Source organism: Apostichopus japonicus, chromosome 12, assembly GCF_037975245.1.
Source record: "Apostichopus japonicus isolate 1M-3 chromosome 12, ASM3797524v1, whole genome shotgun sequence".
Classification (NCBI taxonomy): domain Eukaryota; kingdom Metazoa; phylum Echinodermata; class Holothuroidea; order Aspidochirotida; family Stichopodidae; genus Apostichopus; species Apostichopus japonicus.
In genome coordinates, this window is record NC_092572.1 from 2304563 (window position 1) to 2320090 (window position 15528).

At 36.9% G+C, this 15528-nt stretch overlaps 1 protein-coding gene across 4 annotated transcripts in view; it reads right to left on the bottom strand.

Annotated features, from left to right (window-relative positions):
- The window catches only part of LOC139977671 (hemicentin-1-like), a 35738-nt gene extending 20243 nt beyond the window's left edge, over positions 1 to 15495 (bottom strand). The window contains exons 1-12 of one of the 4 annotated variants that reach the window (XM_071987152.1): positions 15022 to 15495; positions 14437 to 14537; positions 13062 to 13187; positions 10155 to 10445; positions 8728 to 9030; positions 8298 to 8431; positions 6248 to 6505; positions 5325 to 5484; positions 4766 to 4894; positions 4072 to 4233; positions 2269 to 2544; positions 1096 to 1230 (exon numbers count right to left, since the gene is read on the bottom strand). In XM_071987152.1, coding sequence (XP_071843253.1) covers positions 1096 to 1230; positions 2269 to 2544; positions 4072 to 4233; positions 4766 to 4894; positions 5325 to 5484; positions 6248 to 6505; positions 8298 to 8431; positions 8728 to 9030; positions 10155 to 10445; positions 13062 to 13110 — 1897 coding nt within the window. In that variant the 5' untranslated portion in view covers positions 13111 to 13187; positions 14437 to 14537; positions 15022 to 15495. The other 3 variants (XM_071987153.1, XM_071987154.1, XM_071987155.1) reach the window with 3 other exon arrangements.
- Between the last annotated feature and the right edge of the window lie 33 nt (positions 15496 to 15528).

Below are 15528 nucleotides of genomic sequence, written 5' to 3' on the forward strand. Positions count from 1 at the left end.
AGTACTCTAACAATATCCTCCTCTGGAAAATTGCACAGTTACTTCAATCTTGACCATGAATTACATTTCAAGTTGATATTACAAGGTCAGTCTGACAGAAGGGTGATATTGGTCCTTATAAAGGTAGGGATGGCAATGCGAAGAAAATCAACATCCAAATCCCAATCATTGATATTATTTATGTTGTAAGATATTAGAAGTATTAGTAGTATATAGAATCATCAGTTTTTTGTAGAAGCAAATACACTATATAAAATTGCATCAGCAATACTTTTTCAATTTCAAATGTATTTCTCATATGGTTTGTACAAGATAAATGCAATATAACATTCAAATAGGCAGGTTAACATATGAAGGACACTAGAAAAACAGCAAGGCTGTTATCTCAGCTAGTGACCAAGTATTCAGCAGATTTGAAACCTAAAAACCTCCATTTTAATGTCACCACTGTATTCCAGCAATTGAAGGGAGGATCACTTTGAAATGGGTTTTTGGTACGGCAATAGTTACCAAGGAGATAATTAAGAACAGTGATGATTATCATAAAGGGGATGCTACTGTACTTGCATATACCCCTCAGCAGAGTAACCAAGGAATATTTACAAGAAAAATGTCATTAGTAAGGTTAATTAAAGTTACTGAGTTCAAATTATTCTGCATATCAGCTGGTTTATTTTAAACTATCTTTCTCTATCAAATGAATTTATGGAGCATGAAGAAGATATTTATAATCTTAAGTTTTACAATCATTTTGCTAAGTAAGTACAAGACATCTGTGATTGTGTATATCTCAGTGAGTCCATTACAGTGTAACATAGTGTAACAAATATTACTAAAGGGCATACAAACGGAAATGTAAGTAATATATTAAACTGCCAAGTAGCTACTACATTGGACAATGGCTGATACCTTTAGTCTCATTGGGGTTCCACATGAGACTGATTGCACCCGCCCTTCATTGGATTAATTTACCATGTTTAATAATTCTTATTGCAAATCATTCCTTCATAGAAATATTTCATTCATCACTGCTTTCAGTCAGATGTCTGCTGCATTTGTTCATTGAGAGTATTAATTAAATAAAATTATATTTACTTAGGACAAGTTCCTTGTCATCTTTCTCCCATTCCAGTGTTGGGGTCGGATCTCCTGAGGCTGAACAGTGCAGGACAACATTTGACCCCAGGTCAAGGGTCACCTCCACAGGGAAGACCTCCACCTCTGGGGGAACTGGTTAATGAACAAAGAAGATTACAGAATACAATACAAAGAAAACAATACCTCAACTGCTCTATTACTAAGGATGTTACATGCTTCAGTCCCCAACTTTCTTTTCTCAAGGTGCTAAATGAATTCTAAACATTGCTTCCTGTAACAGAAAATCAATTTTGTGAAACAAATGTGTCCTTAGGGAAAAGACTGTAGCAGGTTGTACAAGAGTGGCATCTCACCAGCTGATGTGGTATTAATAACGCAAGCCCCTCCCTCTTTGCATTTAAAAGATAGTTTAATTTCTTCATGATCGAATTTATCTTAACACATATATCCATGTTTTCACTGACAGGAGTGAAAAATAAATGTCTTTGGCACAAAACACTAATAAGTGAAGACAAAGTCAATATTTCAGTAATTCACTGTTTACAGTGAAGATATAATTCATTGCTTGCAGGGAATCTGTCAAATGTCTCACTACTTAGTCTACAGCAGCAACCAAACAAACTATATAAATATAAAAGTTAAGGGCATTATAACCCAACAGTCTCCTAAGAACAAACACTATCACCATTAATTGATGTGCAAACTCATCTCACCAGCTGATGTGGTATTAATAACGCAAGCCCCTCCCTCTTTGCATTTAAAAGATAGTTTAATTTCTTCATGATCGAATTTATCTTAACACATATATCCATGTTTTCACTGACAGGAGTGAAAAATAAATGTCTTTGGCACAAAACACTAATAAGTGAAGACAAAGTCAATATTTCAGTAATTCACTGTTTACAGTGAAGATATAATTCATTGCTTGCAGGGAATCTGTCAAATGTCTCACTACTTAGTCTACAGCAGCAACCAAACAAACTATATAAATATAAAAGTTAAGGGCATTATAACCCAACAGTCTCCTAAGAACAAACACTATCACCATTAATTGAAGTGCAAACTATAAGTATAAACAATGTCACATTTAACAGCAGAAAAGCACTTAATGATTTAATATCAATCTGAGGCTTCATGATTCATAGATTCAGTATCAAGTGAACTGTTTACCTTGGACTGTAACATAGGATGAAGCTGCCTCACTGCTCCCCACATCATTTTCTGCTTGGCAAGAATATCTCCCTTCCTGGGGTTTTTCAATATTATTAATTCTTAGATTTCCATTACCAAAGACTTCATACTTGAGATTGGTAAAGAGTTGTTCAGACTGATACATCCACTTTACTTCTATGACTGGAGGAGTGGCGCTGGCTCTGCAGGTTAGCATTACGGTGTCTCCCTCGACCGCTGTCATATCTTGAGGGGCTATGGTTATCACCGGGCGAGCTAATAAAGAGCAAAATGTTGCAAGGTCGTATTACCACCTATATCCTGATTACTTCTTGTATGAGCCTGCAGTTCATATAGCAGTCATAATGATAATCATGTTCTATTTCAAAGCAACAGGTATTTTACAGATAACTGGATGCTGTGATTGAGAGAACTTCATCAATACAACAAGGTCTAGCTAAAGCTACCTGTTCACAAGGAGTCAAAGTCAACAATTTGTGAAACATGTAGTTCAATGATGATATCAACCTGTCACTCGATTGGTGCATACATGCCTTAAATATAAATATAATGAGGTCTAGCTAAAGCTACCTATTCACAAGGAGTCAAAGTCAACAATTTGTGAAACATGTAGTTCAATGATGATATCAACCTCTCAGTTGATTGGTGCATACATGCCTTAAATATAAATATAAATATAATGAGGTATGGCCAAAGCTACCTATTCACAAGGAGTCAAAGTCAATACTATATTTGTGAAACATGTAGATCACTGATGATATCAACCTGTCACTCGATTGGTGCATACATGCCTTAAATATAAATATAATGAGGTCTAGCCAAAGCTACCTTTTCACAGGGAGTCAAAGTCAATAGTATATTTTTGAAACTTGTAAATCACTGATGATATCAACCTCTCAGTTGATTGGTGCATACATGCCTTAATGAGCTTATCAATTCCTATAGCCTGTTGTAGGGCAATGATATCTAACAAGTGATCAGAAATCATTCTCCTTAAACCCCATAGTTTTCACAAGCATCCCAACTGTTCTTAACAAACCAAAGTTCATGAAGAGATTATCAAGAGCTCTAACAATAAAAATTCAGTTTTATATTGTGTCATTAATTTATTTTGTACCATGTTATTTATATTGTTTTGTTTATTTACTTCACAAGGTCAAATATTTATGACAGTCTTAACAAAGTTACTTTGTTTTCACTTACCATGTACAGTGGTGACATCAGAGTGTATACTGCCAGAATGCTCCCTCCTTACACTAGATATTTTTAGACTCCCATTACCAGCCACTTCTATCATTGAAGAAGGATTGTTTTCACTTACCATGTACAGTAATGGTGACATCAGAGTGTATACTGCCAATGGCATTCCTTGCAGAGCAGGTATACCTTCCAGAATGTTCCCATCTTACACTATATATTGTTAGACTCCCATTACCAGCCACTTCTATCATCGAAGATGGATTGTTTTAACTTACCATGTGCAGTAATGGTGACATCAGAGTGTACACTGCCAATGGCATTCCTTGCAGAGCAGGTATACCCAGAATGTTCCTGTCTTACATTAGATATTGTTAGACTCCCATTACCAGCCACTTCTATCAAATGTTGAAGATGGATTGTTTTTACTTACCATGTACAGTGGTGACATCAGAGTGTATACTGCCAATGGCATTCCTTGCAGAGCAGGTATACCTTCCAGCATGTTCCCGGCTTACACTATTTGTTAGACTCCCATTACCAGCCACTTCTATCAAATGTTGGAGATGGATTGTTTTCACTTACCATGTACAGTAATGGTGACATCAGAGTGTATACTGCCAATGGCATTCCTTGCAGAGCAGGTGTACCTTCCAGCATGTTCCCGGCTTACACTAGATATTGTTAGACTCCCATTACCAGCCACTTCTATCATTGAAGATGGATTGCTTGGAGTCTGCAGGGTACCTACATGTGATAAAAGTTGCCAATCAGTTATGTAACTGTGTTCGTATCATAGAATGAATGATCACCATAAGCAGCCTTGTTAAAGTGTGTCCGACTTTCCATACTTCTGTCAGTCACTCTGAATCAGGTCAATGCAAGTGTCAACAGTTTAACCATTCAACTATTCCATTAATTGTATTTTTGATAATTAAAATATCACAACACACATTCATCAGGGTTAATTATGACAAATTTTGGGCTTAAAATCAACCTGTGAGGTGATTCTAAAGCAACATAATGTCCCCCTGGTATGATACAAAGGCCTCAAGTTAAACTTTATGTGTCAATAAAAATGACAGAAAAAATATTGAAATTTATCATAAAAGCATGTTCAAAACTGGTGCAGTTACGGATAATCACTTCAGGCAGATTATGTCACAAACAGTAGCACACATAATTTCAGTAGTCTACTTTTAGACTGGTGTTAACTTCTATCTGGTATGCCCTGCAGACTATGACTGGCTATAGTCATGTACAACACTGTAATGCTTACCTAGTGAGGATATAGGTGTAGTCCATGAGATCTCTGGTTCAGGAACACCACCAGCCGTGCAGTCTAACATTGCAAATTCATCCTCTCTTACGGTTATTGCCACAGGCTCGGATAAGAAATATGGCCCCTCTGTAAATTCCAAAACGAATTTTTTATTCTTATGAAGTCAGAAAAAAACAATGTTGATGCCACTATGATGGATTAAAGAAGATAAAAAGTATGAAGCACAATTTGAATTTCTAGCATAAAATAGAAAAGTTCCTACATGACTATGCCAAACTGATATCAGTAATCAAAAAGAGGAATCACTCAAGCTTTGAGATTATCATCAAGTAAAACAACACTACAAGGAAAGGTTCTCTCCATCAAACTCCTATCCTACATATCTTAATAAACATCATTCTTAAAAGTATCCCCATCACAAAAATACTCTCTTCAGAGGCAGTCTTGAGAGTCCTCAAACTTGATTTGTTTTAATAGCCACAACCTCAATGTAAAACATTACAATGTTAACATGACAGACAATTCTGTAGGTATGGTTATGACTAATGAAAGAGACCTTGTACTGTTAACTGCACACTGGTAGAACTGGTGGACAGTCCGTTACTAGCCGTACACATGAAGAGACCAGAATCTGAAACCTCAACATTGCTGATTCTAAGCCATCCTGGGGCTGGCTCATCTGTCCTTAGGCTCACAATCGACAAATCACCATTCTCCTAAAAAAAAAAATCATAAAAATTAACATTATTGTAAATTATTGGAAATAGTATAAAAATCCTGGAAGTGCACCGAAATGTCATTACTAACCTATACATATGAAGAGCTAAAGTTTGATTTAATGTGAGAGAGGTTACAGACACTACTTGTCTTTTGTACAGAGGAGCCCAAATAATGGTACTACACCCGAGAGTTACTGAAATTAGCTTTGGCACTTTGTTGACCATAAAAGTTGGGTCTCTAAGGTGATTGTGGTAGGCCCAGAGGGGTCCACGAGATGAATCTGGGAAGTTTATATACACACCAGGTAGACAACCAAGGGTCGTCTAAGCCTTGTATTGAATAACGACAACCATAACACAAGTATATTGAGTTCAATTGAGATGCAAATTTTAACCATTTAGATTAAAAAGCTTAACATTATAAAACAAGTGAATGGACATTGTAAACTGATGAGAAAATCATATATTAACAAAGAAAGAGCAGATAAATATTTGGCTAAACATCACTACTGCCGACTTAACTCTTTAAGCTTCCTTAGTGTACAGTGAACCTGCCAGAACTAAATATGATTAATCTTAGCGAAACAATAATCTCCATCTCTCAATATCTCCAAAATTGTACATTTTAGTGCAATCAATTCTTCAATTCCCCCAAGCGTTAGAACAAGTTCGGAGTGTAAAATAAGATCTATTTAAGATGATAGTTCTTTATAATGGCTTTAACCTGGTGGATCCATCATGGTAAGTGAATATACCTCACCTTTGTCCATGTCAAAGTGGGCTCTGGGGTACCAGTGGCTTCACAAGCAAATGTGACACGACCTCCCACCACGACAGTCTGATCTACAGGGGTCCTGGTGAAGGCGACCGGTACAAAGGAGTCAGTGACAGTCAGTAATGCAGAGGCCTTGTTCTCACCATACTCATTGAAGGCCTTGCATGTATAGTAACCTCCATCGGAAAGTCGAACGTCTGTGATGCGTAGCGAATTTGTCGATACGAGTACTCTCTGGGAATTCTAGCAAACAGAAAAATTATTAAAATTAGAACCAGTATGTATATGTTACCATGGATATTATCGATAGCTGACAAGGTAAAATAAGCTATGAATAAAATGTTTCTATATCAGTTCAAATTAAAAGCATTTAATGGCATCTTACAAAATATTTCAGCTAATTCCCTACAAGCAGCTGTTTGCTTTGATCAGTGCTGTTACCAAGATCTAGATCTCGCAAATTGCTCAACATGATAAGATTGTTGAACTTTCATCTAAGTACTGTAAGAGACGTGTAAACAGTTACTAAACATGTAAGTTAACGACCAAAGTTACAGTAGTAATGGTTTGGTTTGATTGTCAATATTACTGATTCACTAAGATACTCTGCATATTAATATTAATCATACTTTATATTAATGACACTGGATCTTAGTTGTCATGTTAATGAACCAAATTTGTTTTATGGGAGTATAGCATTAAAGTAGCACAATGTTATCAAATTCAACTGAAGAACCTAAGTACCCTAAAGTGGACAAAATGCTACTTGCACAACACCGAATCACAATACAACACACCACACAGGTTCACCCGACCTTAGCACACCACACGCTGCATCCCACTCTATCATAAACACTACACCAGACTATAAACATCACCCCATCTTATCACACCACACCATACTATACCACATGACATGTTCCACCTAACTCTATCATACAACACCACACCAGACCACACCACACCTCACCACTTCAAACTACACCATAGTACAGTAAACTACATACTCAATCCACTCCATACAACACCACACCAGACCACACCACACCTCACCACTTCAAACTACACCATAGTACAGTAAACTACATACTCAATCCACTCCATACAACACCACACCAGACCACACCACACCACATCAAACTACACCATAGTGCAGTACACTACATACTCAATCCACTCCATACAACACCACACCAGACCACACCACACCTCACCACATCAAACTACACCATAGTACAGTAAACTACATACTCAATCCACTCCATACAACATCACACCAGTCCACACCTCACCATGTCAAACTACACCATACTACACCACTACCTACTTCATCCCACTCCATCATACACCACACCACACTTCACCCCACCTTATCATACTACACCATACTGCACCACACTACATGCTGCATCCCACTCCATCATACACCACACCAGACACCTCACCTCAACATATCAAACTACACCACACTACATCACATTACCTACCTCATCCATCTACATCATACAACACCACACCAGACCACACCACACATCACCATATCAAACTACACCACACTACATCAAACTACGTACCTCAGCCATCTACATCATACAACACCACACCAGACCACACCTGACCTCACCATATCAAACTAAACCACACTAAATCCTTTACCCATCTCATCCATCTACATCATGCAACATCACACCAGACCACACCTAAACCTCACCATATCAAACTACACCACAATAAATATTTCATCTATCTACATCATACAACACCACACCACACCTAAACCTCACCATATCAAACTACACCACAATAAATATTTCATCTATCTACATCATGCAACACCACACCAGACCACACTTAAACCTCACCATATGGTAACATACTACAAACTACACTATATAGCATACTACACCACACCTCACTCCACCATACCACACTGTACTGTGGGAGAGGGAGATGGGTGAAAGTTAGATGATATAAGGGAGTACATATCTTGGGTATTAACACCATTTATCATCTTCAAGGTTACACAAAGACTTACAGAGATGGTCTCCTCATTTTCATTCTGCCATACGATGGTAGCTGCCGGTGAACCACTAGTGGTGCACTGAAAGGTTACACTGGAACCAACCAGGGCAACTTGAGGAGATGGAGAGGTCATGAACCCTGGACGACCTGGATTGTCACAAGATAAAATACCAGAGACATGTTGGGCACAATTGCAATTGTGATATCACTCAATCTGCTGTGTCAAATTGAATCTCTTTGAAACTAACTACATCAGGATGCAGTTTGCACGAAACTATGCAGACATATTATGAAAACAAAATTGAAAAACATTACTTGTTGTCACCAGTGCATTATTATTAAATGAAACAAATTGAACAGGTGTAGCAGACTCAATAACAAATTGATTAAATACTATGCAATGGCTAAATTCAGTGATTAGAGTATAAAATTTAAAGACTCACCAATTAAAGTAAGAGTGGCTGAATCACTAAGCCTCATTTCACCAGCTAGTAATGGATTGCTAGCAGTGCAAGTGTATTGCCCACTGTGTCTGTGTTCTACAACAGCCACATTCAATGTGCTCTGGGTTTCCATGTCAACAACATTTGTTGCTATGGTTACACCACTTCCTTGATATGGAGACCCATCCATTAACCAGGTAATAGTGGCTTGAGGGTTACTCTCAATGGCACATAACAAAGACATTGGACTTCCTAAATTAATACTCATGGACTGAGGATTAATAGAAAATGATGCTGCCAGTTCTGGAGAAATAACAAAGTAAAAAGAAAATAAACAAATATTGAAAGCGGTTAAGATACATAGCACAATGAGTTTGGTTGAGATAAAGCATGTTGAGTTTGGTTCCAAAGAGATATAGATGACATGAATTTGACAGAAATTGTGCAGTCTTGCATCCAATGATGATCATTTGAGTCAACAAATCCACTGTCTCTGATTTCCTGGCTATGAGTCTTATCTGTCTAAGAAGATTATCTTTCTTTGGAACTGTAGCATGCTATTTGAGCACTCTGCAAAGAAGCCAACTCTGAAGTCATTCAAGCTTAATAAACAGTGGTCTTGCCTGGCCATGCAGTTTGTGTACACAACAGTGATAAGCATCCACCCCTACAGCTGGAGGTGCGAACTCCAGTATCAACTTTCTGCTGAAAACCTGATCTGTGGCCCATATATCGGGAAATTCAAATGTGCTCAGTTCTGTTAGGGGCACTTTCATAGCATGAGCGAGCTGAGTTCGGTTGAGATATATATAGCACAACAATTTTCCAATATTTATGGAAATCAACACTTTTAGTTAGGATTTCAGCCACTCGTTAATATGTTGTCATTGCGTGAACACTTAAAGTGGACACACAATTACTAGATTCATATTAGCATATTAAACAGCTAGTTGCTGTGGAATTTCTTTGCCTTCCATAATCCAGCAATATGTAAAATATGTGGTTAAATCTTTAGTTCCAGGAACAACAAAAATTGAGGGTGCTCTCCAATCTCAGGTTTGCACTTGACACCCAATTTCCAGTTTATTTTACAAATCAATATTCTGAACAATATCATTGCAGGAAGACATCAAATTATGATGTATGTCATCTTTTCAATGTTTGCATGTAAAATAACCATTATTTGTATACTCCTTATACTAATATTTTTTTTTCAAACAGACATTTTGTTCCAAATTGGAATATATGATATGCTTAAAGATAAATAGAAAGTTCTCTTAAAAATCTGATCATTTTTGCCCTATTTGGCACAAGACTTGAATTTAGCAAATTCAAAGGAATGCTCAACCAAAACGAAGTTGGGAAAAACCATAGTTTATTTTAAAATATTACTGCAAACTACATAGTCTGTTCTTAGATAGACATACCTGCAATACTTAACGTAGAACTTTCACTGTATGCAATCTCGCCACCACCCTGCGCCCTGCAATGGTACGACCCACTGTCAACTCTCCTGACCTCCCGGATGTGGAATGTTCCATTCTGAAATAATTCTGTGTTTGAGTTGATGATGATTGGCTGATCACCCTTAAACCAAGAGTAGGAAAGAGCTGTGTTGCTACCCACGAGCCGAGCTGTACAATGCCACCATATGGATTCAGATAGTCTTGCTATCATAGATGAAGGTTCTTGGGTGAACTGAATGAGCCCTACCACAGCTGGTGAAGCAATGTCAAAGGTTATAAACAAAGTACAAGTAAAATATACAATATTATCTAAATACTAAATAGCCACCAATAGCTATACATACTATCTGTCCGGGAGTAACTTTAAAATCTTCTCTTGTACACAGCAACATCCAAGACAAAATGCTACACTACAAGAAAGAAGAAGGTTTAAACCATTGAAATGAATCATAAGCTTACAAGTTCAATTGTTCACTGATCAGTGTTCATTATGAGAGTCAAAAGAACATTAAAAATAAATAAGAGAGAACTTAAAGTAGTATATATGTAAATATATGATACTGGAGAGATTTTATGTCCCTTTTTTCATATTGCTGAAATTTCCATCCATCATACTCCTTTGCTTGTATTTCCCTTTTCAATGGTTGTGTCAATATACCATCAGATATCATTGATAGTTATTCAACCATACATTGGATGGATGCGAAATTATGAGGGTTTTACTGCAAGTATTGGGCTAATTTTGGACACCAAAATGTGACATTATGAAAATGGCTGTAATTGAGATGCACTTTTCTTAGTTTTTCCCATGTTATTATGCCTTGACTTTGCATTTTCTATTCAAGTGAAAGCAGAGCTTCAATTACACTTGCAAATCTCAGTCACCCATGCTCATGAACTGCTGGAGAATAAAGATCTTCATCTTTGTTAACGTACATATTTTTGGTGTCCTCCTGCATAACATACGTTAACTGGTGGCAACTTTTCATGATTATAACCTAATCACACACTGCACAGTACAGTAGTGTACTAGGGATTGCAAGTCCCAGAAACTCACTACTCATGCTGAGAATAGGTCTAATGGCATCTCAGAGGACAAATTCATTCAAAAATACATGTGAAAAAGACTTGTTATTGGTTGTTAAACTGTACAAATTGTTCGGTGTCCTCAACATAACGTACGTTAAATGGGCATTATTTCACTATCAGCTGATAGTTTTGAATATCAAAACATTTGTAACTGATCAACACCCCACATACATTGATAGTAAACAGTTCTTTTACTGCTAGCAGTTCAATTTCTCTGTATTAGTCACAATTTGTGTGTGGTGTCCTCATTTCTAGCCTGCATAACGTACGTTTACTGTGAAAATCTATTTTAGGCTCATGGCAGGAATTCTCACAGAATATTCAACTCACTTAATATTTCACCATGTTTTAATTAGAATTAAACTATTTCCATCATCCAATGAGTCTAAAACATGGTTTTAGGACATCAAAGCATACTCTGTTAATGTATGTTATGGTGTCTCATTTTTTGGTGTCTTTATAACATACATTAACAATATGCACTTTGAATGTAAATTATTGAGAAGACTGAGAACTTCCATGCTAGGAAACACTTCATTTCCAAGTAGTTCTAAGGTACTCTATCTAACTAGTTGATGAAATTTGTCATTGAGCCAGTGGCTTACTTCTATAACTCCACATTCCTGTTGTGTTGTTAACGTATGTTATGGTGTCCTAAATGATCAGCCTCATTAACTTACAATGGAATGTGATAAGTACTTCAATTTTTTTTGTGTGTCATAAGATATCATTTGACATTGCTCATATATCCCCTTCACTTTAATGGAGAAGGGGCTATGTTTATAGACAACTGTAGGACACCGAGTAACATACGTTAACATCATCACTTGTCTTTTTTATTTGCCTCAAATCCACCTTTCTTGATACTGTATTATCTTTTAACATTACTAATTGTGTTCGACATTCACTGGAGAACCAGAAACAGCACTCAAATAGATACCTTTGTGTAATTCATTTTTGAACATGCATGTCACACTTTAGTAACCCAGTATCATATAATGACATATAGATGGTATCGAAATTTGCTAATTTAATGTAGACTGTCTAGTTACAGACCTGTACAAACTAAACAGCAGCTTACACTATATAGATCGGCTTTGTTTCCCCAAATCTAAGATGAATTTGCTGTGTACACGTTACCTATATTTATTTCCAAACCATCTTAGGCATTTGATTGCGTGCTACATACTTAGTGTTGCTTGTAATATCCTCGGACAACACCTTGCTGCAATTCACTACATGAAATGGCGAACACTTTTTTCATTATCACTGATGTATGCTAAGAGTGTTAAGTTACTGTTGTATGTATGTTGTCCGCATTGGACACCCACTTTAAAAGTATTTGCTTCAACTGGGTGTAACTACAACTTAAGTGGTATCTACTCACTGTAAGTTTGCAAAGAAACTTTCAAGCGTCCTAGAAACAAACTACGAAATACTATCTTCTTCACCATGATCTAAACACGCCATGGGAATATCCTAAACTGTATATATACTCCTTTCACCTGCAAGCGCAAAGCCACAAGATTGAAAATATTTACAATCTATATCATCAGCAATGGTGACCACAATGTGATAAAATGACTTCCATCTAACAGCAATAAAGTTATATTATAATCAGATTTTTGCAGTTCTAACTGCAAAAAATGTATGTATATATATACAGTATATATATATTACAAACTACAATTAGAATGACTCTATATTAATGTAAAAATCTTAGGCTTTGGTGAAGTTGCAAGACCTCTTAAATAAACTACTGTGTAATTATTAACATACCTGGTAGTAAAAGGAAGGAAAGTGAAAATCTGAAAAACATGATGTTCATGTTTTCACACACATCACCAGAGATCTCTTAAAGATGTCCTCCGTTTTGAGTTTGTTAGTCATCTACTTCTTGAGATTCTGTACAGATGTAAGCAAAAGTGACACAGAAATTAGTGGCTCTGTATTAAAATTTCTAACTGTGAGGTAGACCTATATGGTTGTTTACTGTTTCTCTTGAAATAACTGATTACCAGCCTGTTGAATTTGAAATGCTAATAACATTGATAGTGCATGCAACTTGACAGAGCTCTTCTTACTTCTAGTCATGGTACACATGTTTGTCCGACCTAGCCCATGTATGCCATTACATTGGTCAGTTCATGGTTTGTTTTCCTACCTTTAAAGGGTGTGAAGACTTGTGCAAAAAGAAACGTCTAATGCCGGTAATCTGACCTAGTTTCGAATGAGGTGTAACAGAAGTGTTAGACACCACCATCGATCCCAGAAAATACACACACAGCTTGCTACGTCGGTAATTAGACACTATAGTGTACAGTCAGTACACACAGCTGCGGTCAATACCCACAGCACAGTGTACAAACGATACAGCGATGGACATCTCAGGTCCAGCTAAAGATAACAAGGTATCACGTTTCACATGCTGTCTGCATTTTGTAGCGACAAGAGAAAAACTTCACTTGCAAGCAACGGAAAGTTAACTTTTTAAAGATGGCGGCACGCTGTTTGGGGCGAGTCTTCAATGCCTTTAAGTAAAAATTTGCATATATGCTCCCAACATAATTGATCCTTTGCAATGCTGGATCCTTTAGATAGATCTAACATAAAGTGATCATGATACTTTTTCCAGGAAATACAGGGGCATTATACTGATGCAGAACCATCCCATAAGGCCATGTTGACATGAATGTATCATACTGTGTATACTTACACAGGGTCTCTCTTTGTTTTCCATTTTCACCTTGAACTTCCATTTTGAACTACTTAGAAAAACGTAACTATGCCTGAGAATTCAATACTTGACATCTATTTTCATTTTATTTTATTTATTTTTGGGTCGATGAGGGGGGGATGGGACAACTATACCCTGTCTACCCCAGATCCCCCATAGGCCTTACAGGGGTGTTGGCTTCAATGACCACACAGCAACAACCCTTCCTTTATATTTTACACTTGGCACTCCCATAAAGATTATCTGACCCACCTAATTTAAGAAAAGGCAGGAGAATTTCGAATTTTCTTAAACTTTACTGTATTACTTATTAGAATTGTAATCTTGCATTTTGAGTTACTTGTATCGACCTTAGTATATGCACCATTTGAGATTAACAACATTTTTTTTCTTCTGAGAATGGATACAGATACTCACCAACATAGAGGTTGTCTACGATGACCCAAGAGCAGTCTCCTCCTTTTTAAAATCCTTCACTAGTCTCTGGCCCTTGCACAAAATTCCAGGTTGGCCAAGCACTAACAAGTAACATTCAAGAGAACTAAATTACAGTTCATACACATCGCAGCCCTATCGATAGGTCTATGAGTGTGCGATGAAAATGTTTGTTTAACATTTAGGACTCGTTCACATTTATCGCCGCGATATAAACCACAGTATGAACCAATCTTATTGACTTGAAGTTGTCCAACGTACTTTGTGATACAGTGTATCATGTTACAACTGTTACTTCAGGTCTAGCCTAACGTTAAGCCTACAGCAGGCCTAGTTGAAACTTCTGACGGAGACGGCGTCTCAATCCCTAGGTAACAGGAGTTCAACCTATATACAGTACACTGCACGCACTACAGCCTTACATTTACAAGTTACACTACAGGTAGTTCATCTGCTCAAGCTAATAACACATCCAATATTAAATAATCTGTACCTATCATACCATTCGTTATAGCTGTAAATCAATTCAAATTTTAAACATTCAATCGATGAAGTATCTTTTCGTACCTTAAAATGTCAGAAAAAAATCAGTAACATCTGCAGTTCGACTTTCTCCTTCTGCTGCGTTATAGAACGCCGATTTCTACATTGGTAGCATTCGTCCATGATTGATTAACATGGAAATTGAATTTCATTACTGAGCGTGAAACATGTTACAATTCACGAAGTCGACGAACTCGCTAGCTTGTTATATTTTAAAACTTGGCAGCTTCCGATAAACATGGAATATTATTTTCAGAGTTGTAAGATCCTTAAAAATCGGATTGATTTTTGAATCGGTCTCAGATACACTAGACATCTCAGATTCGACTTTACCCCTTCGATATATTTAGGAAGTCATACATCGTTACGTATATCTTACTTTTGTATACGAATATGTCGTATTATAAATCATGTATGTACGCAACCCAGTAATGTCCAACAGAGCCTTTTTTTTTCTTCAAAGTAGACTTTTCGAATTCCCTCCCAGTTTTATAGATACTTTAACTTGATATGAAATACTCTACATAAACA